General features: G+C 45.9%; 2 protein-coding genes across 3 annotated transcripts in view; both read left to right on the top strand.

Moving 5' to 3' along the window:
* The first annotated feature begins 3335 nt into the window (after positions 1 to 3335).
* On the top strand, positions 3336 to 6552 carry Polr2k (RNA polymerase II, I and III subunit K). 2 transcript variants are annotated; one of them, XM_075961194.1, is made up of 4 exons: positions 3336 to 3444; positions 4117 to 4186; positions 5184 to 5276; positions 6310 to 6552. In XM_075961194.1, exons 2-4 carry the CDS (start codon positions 4126 to 4128, stop codon positions 6330 to 6332), a joined length of 177 nt encoding a protein of 58 aa, XP_075817309.1. In that variant the 5' UTR covers positions 3336 to 3444; positions 4117 to 4125; the 3' UTR covers positions 6333 to 6552. The 2 variants fall into 2 exon arrangements, with proteins under 2 accessions (XP_075817309.1, XP_075817308.1); XM_075961193.1 differs by lacking the exon at positions 3336 to 3444 and adding an exon at positions 3514 to 3727.
* A 2377-nt stretch (positions 6553 to 8929) lies between these two features.
* Spag1 (sperm associated antigen 1) overlaps positions 8930 to 17126 on the top strand; it is a 51583-nt gene continuing 43386 nt past the window's right edge. The window contains exons 1-3 of the mRNA XM_075961190.1: positions 8930 to 9211; positions 11309 to 11450; positions 13198 to 13357. Coding sequence (XP_075817305.1) covers positions 9037 to 9211; positions 11309 to 11450; positions 13198 to 13357 — 477 coding nt within the window. The 5' untranslated portion in view covers positions 8930 to 9036. The remainder of the gene's footprint in view (positions 9212 to 11308; positions 11451 to 13197; positions 13358 to 17126) is intronic.

The raw sequence follows: 17126 nt of genomic DNA, 5'->3' as shown, positions 1-17126 counted from the left end.
CTGCTGCTGCTGAGGTCTGGGGAGAAAAATGCTGCAAAGGCCAACACTTGGCAGGCTGGTCTTTCCATCTGGGTAGAGCAAGAAGATCCAGCCACCCTCCTGGTAACAGTGGTACAGTACAGGACAATACTGTAATGGGGTGGCCCAAAGTACCAACTAACTCCCCTCAAGGAGAGAGTGCAGGGCTGACTTGTTCGCACCATGAGGTAAGGTGGATTTTGATGGGTGGATAGCAACTAAAAGGCAGACAACAGGCAATTCCAAACTTAACATGCGAGAGCAGGAAGCTGCCAATCACTCATTACAGACTATCACAGAGGGTCCTTTCGTCTGGGGACTCTGAGCGACCTGACTGGCGTGTCAGCACAGAATGAGCAGAAGTGAGGGTGGCGGCAAGGAGGCGGCAGAGAGCTACTGTGTTGCTCTGGAAGACAGCTAGTTGGGGGAGGGAACAACCTGGACCAACATGCTCAGTCGGCAGAATCGACAGCATGGGGGACAAGGGAGTAGGCTGAGGGGGTAACAGAACTGCCTTCGGGGGGAGGCACCTGATGAACTTGTGACGCATGGCACTTGACTGATGCGCCCCACACTCCCACATACAGTCAATGGTACTCTCCCGTCGTCTCTTCAAATGAGTCTTCGCTAGTCATGACACTCCTCCCCTCTGCAGCACTGACCCTGCATCTTCTTCTAAAAGTCAGTTATCTGGAGTGGGGGATGGAGCTCAGTTGGAGTGTTTGCGCATGCATGAAGCCCTGACTGAGCCCAACATACACCAGCATAGTGGCAGCACAGCTGGAATCTCAGCATCTGGAAGGTGGAGGCAGGAGGACTGTAAATTCAAGGTCATCAGCTGGGTAGAGGTGAAGTCAGTTTAGGATACATGAGCGCCCCCCCCCAAACAAATGCAATGATGTCATAGCTTGACTGTTATTGCCCCATAAGCTCATCGAGAATGACACTATTAGGAGGTGTGGCCTTGTTGGAGGAAGTGTGTCACTGTGGAGGTGGTCTTGGAGGTCTCATATATGCTCAAGCCATACCCAGTGTCACAGTACACTTCCTGTTGCCCTCCCTTCCTATTGGACTCTTAGCTCCTTCTCCAGCACTATGTCACACCATGATGATAAGGGACGAATCCTCTGAACTGTACTCTACCCCAATTAAATGTTTTCTTTTATAAGTGTTGCTGTGATTGTGTACCCGCGCAAAATAAATGCAATGCAGATATCAAAGAAATTTACCACTTTAATGATAAACTTACAGAACCAAAGTTCCAGCGTAGTACAGGTAGGGAGGAAAAAAAAGGGGCAAGCCGCCTCTCCATGCACCATTTATTGGCAGGCATTCGCCTGAGGCAAACCCCGCCCTCTAAAGGGGGCTGACTTAACCCTTCATGATTGTGGTATTTCTTCACAACAGAAACTCTAACTAGACAAACTTATCTGGCAGAGGAGATGTTACAGTCATGAAGATGGTTTCCCCAGCGGTGAGGCTTACACATTGCCTTCTAAGTGTGCGGATACCAGCGATTTCCCCAAACGTGGGAAACCCAACTAATTTACGGTAGCTGTGGATTTCGTTCATATTCTCCTTTGAAAAGAAAGGGTGTAATCTACTTATTAACTTCTCCACCCCAATCCAAACAAGGAAGAACTTTTGACTTATGGCTAAAAATATCCAAATAACCACTGGGTTGCCATTTTTCAAATTTAAAGACACTTATTTACTTATTTTTCAGGAGACATTTTATTACAAGTGAAGAAAAATGAACTCACCAGAACCAGGCATGGTGGCCCCTTTATTCCCCAGAACATGGGAGGTGGGGACAGAAGATTGGAAGTACAAGGTCATTCTTGCCTACGTAGCAAGCTGCTGGCCCTGTTATACCTCTATCTACCACACTCTTTTGCTTCTTTGCTTCCTTTTCTTGGCTCAGGCTCCCATGATAGAATTCTACTTACTTGTTTCCCACCAGATCTAATTTCCTTTTGGGGATCATTCAATAAAATGCCATGAGTTTATTCCCAATGACCTCAATATTCAAGCTACGCAGAAATTGCTATTATCAAGCATAAAAGAAATTCAGAGTTTCAAGGGGATGGTGTCTTGTTTCATCATAACACAAAGGGTTAAAGGCCTCAGGATGGCAGGGCAGCCACCTTCACTAGGAGAGAGTGAGCAGTGATTTCTGGCACTCAGTGAATGCTCAGTTAACGTCGTCATTGAAAATGGGGTGGCAGCTCGGCGGTGGTGGCGCACGCCTTTAATCCCAGCACTCGGGAGGCAGAGGCAGGCGGATATCTGTGAGTTCGAGGCCAGCCTGGTCTACAAGAGCTAGTGCCAGGACAGGCTCCAAAGCTACAGAGAAACCCTGTCTCGAAGAAGAAGAAGAAAAAAAAAGAAAATGGGGTGGCTAGCATCTGTGGGGTGTGTTCCACAGTGATGCCGACAGAGCGCTGGGTTGGGAAGTAGCACCAGTGTGAACTACTATGGATGTGTCTTGGGAGAGAACGTATCTCTTTAGTTTTTAATAATTGACAACTGTTTTACTAAAGTTGCTTTCGCCAGCGTTGTTTAATATAAATGACGGATGTAAAAGAACGGAATGAATGTAAATGACCCGAACTCAACATGTGTGTTTGACTGAATTAAACTTTTGATCTCTGAGAGCGCACAAACTCCCCACCTTTCTTCTTGTGTGAACAAACACAGGAGGGTGGATATTACTAGAAAAGTTAAAGCCACCGACGGGTGGGAGTAATTGATGGCGCTGCCTGTCTGAAAGCCTTTCCTTCGAAAATGGAGGGAGATGACAGGAGCTGTGGTTTGCACAGAGGAGGCAAAGGCAGAGGACCGCGCGGGTTTCAGGCCAGCCTGAACACCATGCCTCGGACCTCCTCTTTCCCTATCTTTGCCCTCCCCAAAACAGAGTGGGAAAGAGGGGTGACAGGAGCCTAGGGGAGAGCTGGAAATTGAAGAACAAAACGGACAAAACAAAACCCAGCCGCACAGATACTGAACCGTTTGAAACCCGCAGTGCAGCAGCGTCTTGAACTCGTGAGAATTAGCGGCGGGCTCGCCCGGTCGTGCTGACCCGAGCAATGGGCTCCTTTAGGATTCCACAGCGCCTGTCCCGGGCTCCGGCTCCACGGCCCTTGGAGAAGCACGCACCTGCGACTGCCGAGCCGCGGAAATGTTTCGTCTGCTGGGGAGAGAGGCAAACAAACCCACGGGAATCAAACAGGAGCGAAACACGACAACCGGGCTCAGAATACCGGCGCACGGCGCTGCGATCAGGGGGCGGGGCTCCAGCGCGTCATAAGGCAGCGCCGAAGCTGGAGAGACGGCGCCGGAAGTTGCCGAGACGACGCGGGTTGTGACTGCTTCCGAGGACCCGGGAAAGGTTTTGCGTGCACAGAGCTTGTTTGAGCTGCCGAGGTAAGAGACCGTCGGCTGAGGATTTGGGAAGTGGATCTGGGGGGGCAAAAGCTGGAGAGACGCTTGGTCTTAGAAAGTTCCGGGGTGGCCGGGAGAGGAGGCTCGCGCCTGCCGCCTGAGCGTTGGGAAGCCAGGCAGAGGAATGCCGCCTTCCACCGACACCCTGAGCTACAGAGCGGAGATTCTCTCAGAGACCAGATACGTCAATAAATGGTTAATGAGAAGATCCCCGGTGGAGTTAGTGTTGCCAGAGGCGTTGGTGGAGTCGCTGCTCCCAGCTCAGGTCTGAATCGTTTGTCTTCTCAGTAGTGGGGTGATGTTGGGCTCACAGACGTGTGCTTAGCCTCAGTTTGTCCGCGTGTTAAGAGTATACCGTTTAGGATCTTGGAGAGTGTAGTAAACACTCATAATGTGTGTAATGTTGTTGAGAGGGTGTCTCAGCCTTCAGACCCAGCCCACAGTTTGTGGGGCAAGAACAAATAAAGGATTACAATTTCCCCCTCCTGAATACTGGGGTTTGATCCTCTAGCCTCTGCATTCCAGGCAGACATTCTACTCACGAGTTTTTCTCTTCATCCCGGGAATCAGAAACTTGTTTAGCTTCTGGGAAAACGGGACCAGGTTGGTTCTGTGTAAAGGCTCCTTTAATTCAGTCTTTGACTCTGATTTCAGGCACTAACAATGGATACCCAGAAAGACGTCCAACCCCCAAAGCAGCAGCCGATGATATATATTTGTGGAGGTAAGAGTAATGTTTAAGTAAGATGTTTTACTTAGAGTTTCCTTACTGAGTACTGATGTTTAAATTAAAGTGGAACTAGCACTGTAGCCGGGCGGTGGCACACGCCTTTAATCCCAGCACTTGGAGGCAGAGGCAGGAGGATCGATGTGAGTTCACCTGCAGCGCTTCTGCAATCGTTAATGTAAAAATCCCTCATTATGATTTCGTCTTTTCCCATGATGGGGAAACAAATGACCCGAGCTAGTGGTCGCTCATGGACTCTGAACTGACATCCGGGGAACCTGCATAGGACCAAATGAGGCCCTCTTAATGTGGGCGACAGTAATGGAGCTTGGGCAGTTTGTGGGGCGCTGGCCATGAAACCAGTATTTATTCCCATTGCGAGATCTGGCTTTTTGGAGCCCATTCTTTACGGAGGAATACTTTGCTCAGCCTAGCTACAGGGAGGAGGGCCTTGGTCCTGCCTCAAGTGATGTGGCAGACTTTGTTGACTCCCCATGGAAGGCCTGGCCCTCCCGGAGGAATGGATGAGGAGTGGGGTGGGAGGAGAGGAGGGAGAGGGAACTGGGATTCATATGTAAAATAAAAAGGGGGGTGCTGGAGATGTGGCTCAGAGGTTAAGAGTACTGACTACTCTTCTGGAGGTCCTGGGTTCAATTCCCAGCAACCATATGATGGCTCACAACCTTCTGTAATGAGAACACTGTCTACATAATAAATAAATAAATAAATAAATAAATAAATAAATAAATAAATAAATAAATAAATCTTTTTTAAAAATGTTTTAAAAATTACATTAAATTTAAAAAAAAAATTGTCTTTTCATCAGGAAAGGGCACACCGCTGACAACTCCCTTTCTCTCCTTGATCTGTTCAGTCACAGACATGCAGACGGCTGCTTCAGTGCTTTGACTTGTTCCTGGTGACATCTGTGGTTATATTTGCTTCCCTGTAGTGTTTCTCTTCAGGCATTGAATAAACGTGTTTTATTTCCTAGAGTGTCACACCGAAAATGAAATAAAGTCCAGAGATCCAATCAGATGCAGAGAATGTGGATACAGAATAATGTACAAGAAAAGGACTAAAAGATGTATCCTTTTGACTATGCTTGCTAAATGTAAAGAGGAAATAATACTATTTGGGTTGATAAAGACCAAGTTCTGACAGAAGTAGTAATAACTTAGATTATTTTTTTTTTAAGAGCATGGGTTTAAAAAGGATGAGAGAGAACTGAAAACATGGGGGGGCTTCAAAGGAGGTGTATCAATTGATTATTTTAATAGGGCTTATTTTTCCCCAAACTTAGGGGGCAGAGACAGGCGGAACTTTTTGAGTTCCAGGTCAGCTAGAGCTACTTGGTGAGCCCAGTCTCAAATAACCCAATAAGGTTTAGAGAGATGGGTCAGCAGGTAAGAGCATTGGCTGCTCTTCCAAAGGGTCTGGTTCTGTTTCCACCACCACCAAGATTGCTGTGACTATCTGTAACTCCGTTTCCAGGGGTCTGTCTGATCCCTTTCTCTGACCTCCACCTGTACAAGGGACCCAAACGGTGCACACATATTCATGCATACAAAAGCGCTCATATGCATAAAGTAAGCGTAAATAAATATGTTTTAAAAAACCCAGTGAATAACTGTAGTTTTTTTTATTTTTTAAAGTAAACATGATTAGCATTTTCATGTGCCATTCATTATGGGCTCTAAGTAACTCAAAAGCTTGAATATATAAATATTCTTATTTGTTTGTTTTTAGAAATAGTCATTCTTGATTGTCAGTTTATGGGTGATCTGAAGTCTGGAAGAAGTTGATAACCTAGTGGAAGACGGTGAGGCCTACAGTAGTCCAATATTGAAAGAAAATTATTTCATTGTAGCTGGCACAGACTCTTAAAAGTCACCTCGAGGGCATCAGTGTTTTTAGTTATCTTCTGTGTCGTGGAACATGAACTAATGGAAATGGAAGTGCTGTTCTTTATTTTTTAGGTACTCGCTGGTGGCTATAGTGAAGTTCATTCTTTTGTTCATTTTATATTAAATAGAAGCTTGGTGCAGAGGTGGTGACTTGGAAGCCTTAGTATTGCATAATTTTAAGTACTGTTTAAAATCCTTAATTCAGTTCAACAGTGGTGGTTTTCGATGCTCGGTGAAAACGTGAAATTCAGGAGTGTCTTTGTTCAAACATTTGTCCCACTGATGCTTCTCTGTGTAGCTTTACGACTACAACTGTGTACCTATGGTTTCACTTTAGAAATGTGATTGTATTTTAATACTTGTATAAAGGAAGTTTTGGTTTAGCATATGACTTTTAATTTATTGTGCCTATAGTCTCTCACACAATGAAGATTAAAGTTGCTTCCCCAAACCTCACTTTCATTCAGTTTTGTTAAAGAGTCAAGTTTCAGGCCATCGAGCTGCTGCTTCCACCTGCCCAGGGGACTTGAGTTCAGGCCCTGGAGCCTACATGGTGGGAAGAAGGCCAACTTCTAAAACTTGTCTACCCTCTGACCTCCACATGCACACTAGGACTTGAGCATGTGTGTATGTGCACACACAGAGAGAAAGTAAATAAAATACAGGTAAAACTTCTACCCAGACCTGAGCATGTGTGTATGTGCTTACACAGAAAAGAATAAAATGCCTTAGGAAAATCCTAAGTGCAGTCTTTTAGAACCATTTTCTAAGGGTCTGAGAAATAAATGCCTTGGAAACCACTCTGCTTTGTTTGCAGCCATCCAGAGCACCACTGTGCTTGCTGTCTGGAAAAAGTCAAAATTAATATGAAACATTAGAAACATAGGATAAAAGAGGTGGCTGGGCCAGAGCGCTGACTCAGGAGTTGAGAGCACTTGTGTTTGCAGAGGCCCCAGCTCTGTTCTCAGCATCCATGTTTATCTCCCCACAGCTGTAACTCCAGTCCAGGGCATCAGACACTGCCGTCTGGGTATCTCACACCCTACAAAGACCCATGCATACACTCTGAAATCATGCTTTTGAGAGCTCTGCTCACATACACAGATACACATAGCCCTCAGACCACGAAAGAGATTCTCGGAGCTGGGTGCTGTGGAGCTCTCTGATCCCTCTGTTGCCCGTGCTTGGGAGGTGGGGGCAGGAGGATTTAGCAGGAGTTTAAGGTCGTCTTTGACTACATAGCTGGTTTGAGGCCTACGAGACTGCTAGCGCAGAGGCCCCACCGCAGAGTTCTGTCTCCAGCCATCATTATTCTACTTTGTGTCTCACTAAATTACCTGGGCTTGTCGCTTGGTCTTGACCTTGCAATCCTGCCTCAGTCTCCCGCATAGCTGAGAATACAGGTCTACACCATCCGGCCCAGCTTTACATACCTTTGCTGTGTAAGTTCAGTAAGTAGAATGGCCTTTGGTATCCATCTTTGGACCCAAGTGCCCAGAACACCCTCATGAGCTGGCTGTGTGACCCTGACCAGGCCTTCCTTTACACCTTTGTTGATCAGTTGCAGGACTTACTCTATGAGGACTGGTACTTTCTCACTTGCCCACCATGTTTTTTCAGATTGTTTTGACCGTTTTCAATACAGCATAGATTGTACACAGTCAAAAGAAAGCATTAAATGGCCAGGCGGTGGTGGCACACGCCTTTAATCCCAGCACTCGGGAGGCAGAGGCAGGCGGATCTCTGTGAGTTCGAGACCAGCCTGGTCTACAGAGCTAGTTCCAGGACAGGCTCCAAAGCCACAGAGAAACCCTGTCTCGAAAAAACAAAAAAACGCTGGGCGATGGTGGCACACGCCTTTAATCCCAGCACTCGGGAGGCAGAGACAGGCGGATCTCTGTGAGTTCGAGACCAGCCTGGTCTACAAGAGCTAGTTCCAGGACAGGCTCCAAAACCACAGAGAAACCCTGTCTCGAAAAACCAAAAAAAAAAAAAAAAAGAAAGCATTAAATGAAAAAAGAAAATGACAAAGCCCACGGAATGAGAGCCATTCATTCTCCAGGTTGTTACGGTTTCTTTCTCCGCTGGAAATCAATGACGTGGAAGTTCAGGTGGTTGCTTGAGACTCGCATCATAGCCTGAGGGAGGTGTTACATCTTTGCGACACATGGAGCTTATGATGCTATTTCCACAACAAACTTGGAGAAGCCGCCCAAGGATTGCCGTAATGCTTGAGTCTTCATCTATAAACATGCTGTGTAAATGTAAGAGCTTGAGAGTCGTTCTTTATCGTTCACTCTTCATGCCCCTGCCCCAGACTTGTCTGTCCTTAAACACAAAGAGGAGGAGAATGTATGGAATTCTGGTACCGGCTGGGTATATGCCAGCTGCTTCCTTCATCTGTTTTAACGAGTCTGAAATGTATTTAAAATGGAAGTAAATTTCTCCAAAAACGGTATCTTGTGTTTCGTTCATTTGAATTGCTTATGCCTAATCATATTTGTATCTCCAGCATACAGTGGGGTGGGTGCCTGTGGGCTGCATGAGAAAAGGGAAATTTGCTTTTCATTTATTCTTGTGGAAAGGACAGTAGGTAAATAAACCTGGGGTGCAACGCCCAGTATGGAATTTTAGTCTAGGTTTACAGTTACGTATAGGAGTAGACACCACTTAGCAGGAGTAAAACAGAGCATTTTAACTCACTATGAAACACTAAACCGAAGGAGGGCCCTGGTGAGGGCAGAAGCTGGCCAATCAGCTGGTGGACAGCCGGAATAGCCAATGGCCAACGGAGGGCTTAGCCTCCGCCCAGCTTCGTTGAGCACCTGCCCCCACTCCGTGGCTAGCTGGGCATAGGGTGAGACACAGGTGAGCATCCTCCGGGCGGGCGCGAAGCGGGGACTGCACAGGCACGCTCGCAGGGCTAGAGCGTGCTGTCGGATGAACGTCCTTTCCGGTCTGGGAAGGATTGGAACTTTTCAGACTCTGCGGTTCGCACGGTGGTGGAAGTTGGAGCCGAGTCGCCACACTGGAGTCCCTGGGACAGCCAACTGCTTCAGCCCTGGAGACAACAGCCCAAGCCTAGGGAACGACTTCCCGACACAGACGCTTGCAGGTTGGCTTTAGAACGAGCTCCCGGGCGCCCCAGACGGTTCCCACTCCCAAGCGGGGAGCCTGTGGGTCCTGGAAACCGTTGCCATGGCTGAGGGACGCCAGTTCCCGTTTCTGGAGCAGAGGGCGCCCAGCCGCCTAGGTGGGAGAAGCTGGGTTTTCCCGTTACTGGGGTTACCACGAAACGCTGCAGCTTGCCACAGGAGTTATTACTAATGCGCTGATTAGGAAATATGGGAACTGGATGTGGAGCGGGATGATAGAGAATAAATCAAATCCAGCCAAGACCAAGCATTAGACTGCAAAGAAGTATGGGGGAAATGCATAAACCACCCTTTGGGAGTTGAGGATTAAAGTTGAGTTATATAATAGATATACAGAATCTCGTGGAGCTCAGCCTGGCTATGTTAGTTAAGTAGCTGAGGGTGATCTTGAACTCCTGGCCCTCCCAAGTGGGCCACTCCCAGCTAACATGCAATAATCTTTCTTTCTTTTGATTTTTCGAGACAGGGGTTTCTCTGTGTAACAGCGTTGGCTGTCTGGAACTAGCTCTATAGACCAGGCTGGCCTCGAACTCACAGAGAATCGCCTACCTCTGCCTCCTGAGAGCTAGATTAAAGGTGTGCGCCACCATCGCCTGGCTGAAAAGATCACATTTTTATTTGCCACAGGTTTAAGGATTCTACACACACACACATACAAAAAAAAAAAAAAGAAAAAGAAAAAGAAAAAAAAGAGAAAAGGCTATTTCAGCAGAACTTGAAGAAGCTTGTGAATCTTGATAGTTGGCTTCTTATTGCACAGCGTGAACTAAACTGTTGCCACAGAAGTTTGTTATTTGAGCTGTCTGCGCTGGTTAGTTGTTGTTTTGTTTGCTTGTTTTTGTCAACTTGGCAAAAACTGGGGTCATCTTCAAAGAGAGAATTGGAATTAGGAATTGCCTTCATCAGATTGGCAAGTCTGTGGGATATTTTCTTGATTACTGATTGACGTTGGAGGGCCTAACCCACTGTGGGTGCTCCTGGGAGGTCTAGGAAAGGTTGCTGAACTGGAGCCGTGGGGGCAAGCCAGCAAGCGGCCCTCCTCCATGGCCCCTGCTCTAGTTCCTGCCTCAGGTCCTGGCACGAGTTCCTGTCCTAACTCATCCTTAGGAACTGTAAGCTTTAAAATGAAATAAATTCCTTTCCTTCCCAACTTGCTTTTGGCAAGCTGCTTTAACTCCCCCCCCATCTATGTTAGTGTAAAGTTATTATGACAGACATATTTTGTAAATTTGAAAGTTTTTCAAATATTGAATGCCATTTCTTTATTTACTCTGAGACAGGGTAGCCTTGGCAGGCCTAGAACTCCTAGAGACCCACCTGTTCCCAGTGCTGCTGGGGTTAAAGGCACGTGCCACCACACCTGACCCTGCCTTATTTTTTTCTTAGATTTCTAAGTTTGAGAAAAGCACCGAATAGGTTTTATTTTTAAAATAAACTATTATCTTATGAATGTAGATGTCTTGCCTGCATGTATGTTTGCCTCACACAGAGGCCAGACAAGAGCTCCAGGTCATTCAGAAGGAGTTGCTGTGAGCCTGGTGTAGGTGTTGGGAATCAAAACCAGGTCCTCTGCTCTTAGCCACTGGCCCAGCTCTCCAGCCACACACAGAGTTTAAAATCGGTGACTATCACATGTCAAGCTCTTAAAACATGTGACTTTGTTGCTAGAGGTTCTGTCGATTGTCTGTGCGGTAGGGGTCAAGGAGCCCTTGCTTTACGTCGGTGACAGCTTCATTTCATGCCAGGAACCTAGCTCTAGTTCATCAAGAAAGTCTTCGGATTTAATTTTTTAAAGATTTATTTACTTATTATGTGTGCAGTATCAGATTTAATTTTTTTTAATAAAGCGTAGTTGATGCACCAAAACCCCCTCTGCCATTCTGTTCCGGCCTTGTTTAAGGGGAAGGCTGAGATGGCACGCTCCTGAGGGTTAACTGTTCTCAGAGAGGGCTTCAAAACACCTCCACCCCTTTTCCTCCAGGAGCACCCGGCGATCCCTGCTACCCAAATTGAGCTAATCATTATACATACATCAGTTTTCTTCTACTGTGTTTCAGCCATGACGGCTAAGGATTGCCCGTCATTGTGGGGCTTCGGAACAACAAAGACATTTAAAATCCCTGTCGAGCATCTGGATTTCAAGTATATTGAAAAGTGTTCAGATGTGAAACACCTGGAAAAAATTCTTTGTGTGTTGAGGTAAGCATTTAAAAATTAATGTCATGCTTCAACATGGTAGTTTTGATTATGCCGTTGCTTTCACTTGTGAAGTATTAGAGACTTTTCAAATATTGAGGTTAGTACATTGGTTTTAGACTGGTTCTGGAGGGTTCTGGTCACATGGGATGTAGGCTGATTTGGATCCAAGAGGGTACTCTTGTGTCCTCTCAGTTGTCCAAGAAGTAAAGCAGCGACAAGTGCAGCTGCTGGGGAAGGCATGAGGACACAGGGCTGCCTGGTCACAGGGAAGACGGTGGGGAGACTGAAACAGAAAGCTACCAGAGCCCCACGGTGCTGTTGTCAACTTCATGCATGTATCCCAGGTGTGGGTGTTAAAAAATGCAGGCTTATGGGCCTCATTCCCAGCCAGTCTACCTCCGAAAGCCTGAGAAGGAAAATAACAATACGAAAGATTGTTATGTGGGTTTCAGAATCTGTGTCAAGAACCACCACCCTGTGGGCTGCCAACCAAACCCTGTTTGGGTTTCCTGCGAGATTTGATTTGGAGAACATTGTGGATCATGAGCCCCCCATCTTGCCAGGACATAGTTGCAATGCCTGACTCTTTACTAGTCCTTGCTTTTTTTTTTATCTGACCCGCTTCCCTTCAAAAAACAGATTTATTTATTTTTATCTTGTATGTACATCTGCACGGCGTGGCCAACACCCAAGGAGGCCAGAGAGGGACGAGAACTTCACTAACTTTCTAAGAAAAGAACTCTGTTTCTTGAGTAGTTCATTTTAGGGGTGTTTTGTCCAAGTCGTTTCTCTGCCATTTTCTCCTCATACATTGAAAAAAAGTGACAAGGGCTGGGGATGTGTTAGATGCTTGTCTAGTATTCATGAGGCCCTGGGTTTGAGTCACATCAGGGGAATTTGGTGTCAAATGCTTGCAATTCCATCACTAGGAGTGTGAGCCCAGAAGGATTAGAAATTCATGATCATTCTCAACCACACAGTGAGTTAGAAATCAGCCTGGGATATATGAGACCCTGGCTCAAACTGAGTTGTTTTTTTTTTAAACAGAAACTCCTTGTGCGGGGTGGTGGTGGCTCACGCCTTTAATTCCAGCACTCGGGAGGCAGAGGCAGGCAGATCTCTGGGAGTTCAAGGCCAGCCTGGTCTACAAGAGCTAGTTCCAGGACAGGCTTCAAAGCTACAGAGAAACCCTGTCTCGAAAAACAACAAACAAACAAACAAAAAAACTCCTTGGAAAGGAAGCCTATGTTATCTCTCAGCTGTTCTCTAGTATTGAATTTCCAATGTTTTGAAATTGCTTTGTGCATACAATGAACATATATGTTAAGTAGGATTCAACTTTAAATGTATTATTTTATGCATGTGGGTGGTGTGCCTGCACATATGTCTATGCTCTGTGTGCTTACAATGGCCAAGGAGGTCAGAAGAGGGTGGAGGGTATCAGCTAACCTGGACCGGGAGTGTCGGAAGTTGTGAGGTGCCGTGGAGGAATCAAACTCAGGTCCTCTGGAAGAGCAGCCAGAGCTCTTAACTGCCAAGCCCTCTCTCCAGCCCCTGTATCAACCCTGGGTGCTTGTGATGTAGGCTGTTTCTGTGGCATCCTCTCTACTGGGCATGCTGTCAATGTCAGCCTTGCACAGCCATTGAGATTAAAGAACCTGGGGTCCCGGGAAACCCAGTCTGCCAGCCAGGAGTCTAGAGGAACTCTAAATAAGGTGCTAATCTAAGATTCTAACTGCTTCCTAAGGTCGGGCGAAGAAGGCTACTACCCTGAACTCACGGAATTTTGTGAGAAGCGCCTCACCAGCTTGGCTCCCAAGAGTCGAGCTCTGAGGAAAGATAAGCCTGCAGCGACAGCCGCCAGCTTCACAGCCGAGGAATGGGAAAGAATCGACAGTGACATAAAGGTAGAGAGTGTATCCCTGAAATCCTAGCCTTCTTGCTGGTCAGTGAATGGCTTTTAGAAGAGACTACTTAGAAAGTAGTGGCAACTTCTTAATTCTAGTCAAACATTGTGAGTTTGTGTGTGTGAATTTAATCTAAATTTCTGTATAAGGTCCAACCACAATCCAGTCACCATCCATATCTTTTTTTTAAAGATTTACTTATTTATTATGTATGCAGTGTTCTGCCTGCGTGTACAACCTGCAGGTCCGAAGAGCGTACCAGATCTCATTGTAGGTGGTTGTGAGCCACCATGTGGTTGCTGGGAATTGAACTCAGGACCTCCAGAAGAGCAGCCAGTGCTTTTAAACTCTGAGCCATCTCTCCAGCCCCTCCATATCTTTATACAAAGATACTTGGGGCTGGGAGTGGTGCCGCCACCTATAATCCTGGCACTTGGGAGGCGGAGGACCAGAAAGAGCTCAATCCTGGTCACGTAGTGAGTTGGAAGTCGATCTTGACTGCACAAGATTGTCACAAACAACGAAAGCAGAAAGCAAAAAACCTTGATGGTTGGCTGTGATTTTTGTCATTGTTGGTGGTGGTGAATTTTTTTACTTTCTTGATTTCCCCTGGATAAATTATAAGGATTCAAGTTATCTGAGCAAAGAATTTAAACATGCTTTTGTTTTAGGCTTTCTTGAGAAGCGAGTCCCATGTCTGGGTTGAGGGTGGCTCTGAGCTCCTAATCTTCCAGCTTCTGCTTTGTAAGAGCAGGGACCACAGGCTCCTGTCACCACACAGGTTCCCGTTGTCTTGATGGTAGTGTTTCTGTGGCAAACCTTGAAATCAGGTGGGGACAGTCCTTGGTTCTTCTGTGTTAGTCCGGGTTACCCTGGCCGTGATGAAGCACCACAAAAATTAACCCAGGGAGGAAAGGGTTGTTTGGCTTACACTTCCAGATCACAGTTCATCATAGAAGAATTCAGGACAGGAACCCGAGGCAGGAGCTGAGCTTAGCCATGGAGAGGGTGCTGCTTGCTGGCTTGGTCGTTATGGCCTTTTCAGCCTCCTTTCTTACAGCACCCAGCTGGAGTGGCCCTCACCCACCCGTCACTAATTAAGAAGATGCTCTACAGTCCTGCCTAGGGCCCAGTCTTCTAGAGCCACTTTCTAAATTGAGAGTCCCTCCTCTCAGGTGACTCCAGCTTGTGTCCAGTTGACAGAATACTAGCCGGCACACCTGTGCTTTTTGTTAGCTGTTTTGCTTTGTTTAGGTCCTTTGCTTTTTTTTCTATACAATAAGTTTGCTTCTGTTTGGATTGAACCCCTTATTATGGGTGTTACATTGTAGCCCAGGCTGGCCTCAGTTCCCAGTCTCTTACCTTTGTGTCTCCAGTGCTGGGATTGTAGGCTGCCACACTTGCAGTCAGTTCTGAAGTCAGTTTCAGAAGAACTAACATGAGCTAACATCTTGTTTTGTTCTGTTTTCCTCTTGAGGCCATGTCTTTGTCTCTCTGGCTGACTTGTAACACACTGTGTTGACTAGACTGACCTGGACCTCCCAGAGTTCCACCTGAGATGAAAGGCATGCTCCCCCACATTTGTCTTACGAACCAGATCTTAACAATATTGAGGCTTTCATTCATGAACATTGTATACTGTTCTGTTCCATTCATTAAGCTCTGCATTAAGATCTTAGAGGTGAAATGAGCCTCTCATCATTAAGTATAATGTTAGCTTTAGATTTTATACAAGTGTCCTTTGTAATACTAGGAAGTTACCTCTGTCCCTTGGTTGTTTTTTGTTGTTTGTTTGTTTGATTTGTTTTGAGATAGGATCTTTCTATGTAGCTTTGGCTGTCCTGGGACTTTCTACATAGACCAGGTTGGCCTTCAACTCTAAGATTCACCCTCCTCCCCTTACCCCCTTCCCACCCCACCCCCAAGATCCCACTTTTTTCCCCGGCAATTTTGTCTACTTCCCTTATCCAAGAGGATAACGATATGTTTTTCCTTGTGTTCACCTTCTTACTTAGCTTCTTTAGGTTCGCCAATTGTAGATTCTGTGACCCCTGTTTATGGCTAGAAACCAATTATGAGTGAGTACATCCCATGTTCTTCTTTTTGGGTCTGGGATACCTCACTCAGGATAGTGTTTTCTATTTCCGTCCATTTGCATGCAAAATTCGAGAAGTCATTGTTTTTTACCGCAGCGTAGTACTCTAGTGTGTATATATTCCATACTTTCTTCATCCATTCTTCCATTGAAGGGCATCTAGGTTGTTTCCAGGTTCTGGCTATTACAAATAATACTGCTATGAACATAGTTGAACAAATGCTTTTGACATGTGATAGAGCATCACTTGGGTAAATTCCCAAGAGTGGTATTGCATGGAGATAGAGACAGAGACCCACACTGGAGCACTGGACTGAGCTCCCAAGGTCCCAATGAGGAGCAGAAGGAGGGAGAACATGAGCAAAGAAGTCGGGACCACGAGGGGTGCACCCACCCACTGAGACAGTGGAGATGATCTACTGCGAGCTCACCAAGGCCAGCTGGACTATTACCAAAAAAAGCATGGGATAAAACTGAACTCTCTGATCATGACGAACAATGAGGGCTGATGAGACGCCAAGGACAATGGCACGCAGTTTTGATCCTACGCAATCTGCTGGCTTGGTGGGAGCCTAGCCAGTCTGGATGTTCACCTTCCTAGATATGGACGGAGGGGGGAGGACCTAGGACTTACCACAGGGCAGGGAACCCTGACTGCTCTTTGGACTGGAGAGAGAGGGGGAGAGGAGTGGGGGGAAGGGGAGAGGGGTGGGAGGAGGGGGAGGGAAAGGGGAGGCTGGGAGGAGGTGGAAATTTGTTTTTTTTTTCTTTATTCTTCTTTTATCAATTAAAAAAAAAAAGATTCACCCTCCTCTGTTTTCTGAGTCCTGGGATTAGAGGTGTGTGCTACCAACCTCTACCTGATTTTTGTTCAATAAGAATTTCTTTCATGAGTATGTTTTAAATTTTATAAAACGACTTTTTCAGCGTTTATTGAGCTGATAATATAGTTTCATTTGTAGTCTCTTAATATGATTTAATAATATATGTAGACATCCCATACATACAAGTGTGTATGCATGTGTATGCAAGTATGTATGTATGTGTGTGTGTGCATAGCACACTGACACTAGGGATTGAACCTAGGCCTCCCTTTTTCTTAGTATAAGATTTACTGGGCTGGAGAAATGCCTCAGTGATTAAGATCACTGACTGTTCTTCCTGAGGACCCAGGTTCAATTCCCAGCACCCACATGGTAGCTCACAACTGTCTGTAACTATAAGATTTGACATCCTCACAGAGACATACATTCAGGCAAGATACTAATGCACATAAAATAAAAATAAATTATTGAAAAAAAGAAAAGATTTACCACTGAAGTGCATCCACAGCCCAGGTAGTCTTTAATTTTATACAGTGGTGTCTTAATTTTTTTTTTTTGGTTTTACGAGACAGGGTTTCTCTGTGGGTTTGGAGCCTGTCCTGGAACTAGCTCTTGTAGACCAGGCTGGTCTCGAACTCCCAGAGATCCACCTGCCTCTGCCTCCCGAGTGCTGGGATTAAAGGCGTGCGCCACCACCGCCCGGTAATATTTTTTAAATATATACTTTTTCCAGTTAAATTTATTCCTATTTCATATTTCTTCTTTTCATATTTCTTTATTATTCACCTCAAGTCACCTCGTTATGAAATTTGTCATAAGATACAAATAACATAAAATTCATCATCTTAAC

The sequence above is a fragment of the Microtus pennsylvanicus genome, chromosome 2, assembly GCF_037038515.1.
Source record: "Microtus pennsylvanicus isolate mMicPen1 chromosome 2, mMicPen1.hap1, whole genome shotgun sequence".
Taxonomy (NCBI): domain Eukaryota; kingdom Metazoa; phylum Chordata; class Mammalia; order Rodentia; family Cricetidae; genus Microtus; species Microtus pennsylvanicus.
Note: the sequence above shows the minus strand (reverse complement) of the source record. Positions and strands in the feature narration are given on the sequence as shown.

Excerpts from the sequence above, each read along its gene's own strand:
- Polr2k (XM_075961193.1), top strand. The coding sequence starts at position 3,587 with ATGCCGCCTTCCACCGACACCCTGAGCTACAGAGCGGAGATTCTCTCA. Across the intron at positions 3,728-4,116 it reads AGTCGCTGCTCCCAGCTCAG|GCACTAACAATGGATACCCA; the intron begins GTCTGAATCGTT and ends CTCTGATTTCAG. Across the intron at positions 4,187-5,183 it reads GATGATATATATTTGTGGAG|AGTGTCACACCGAAAATGAA; the intron begins GTAAGAGTAATG and ends TTTATTTCCTAG.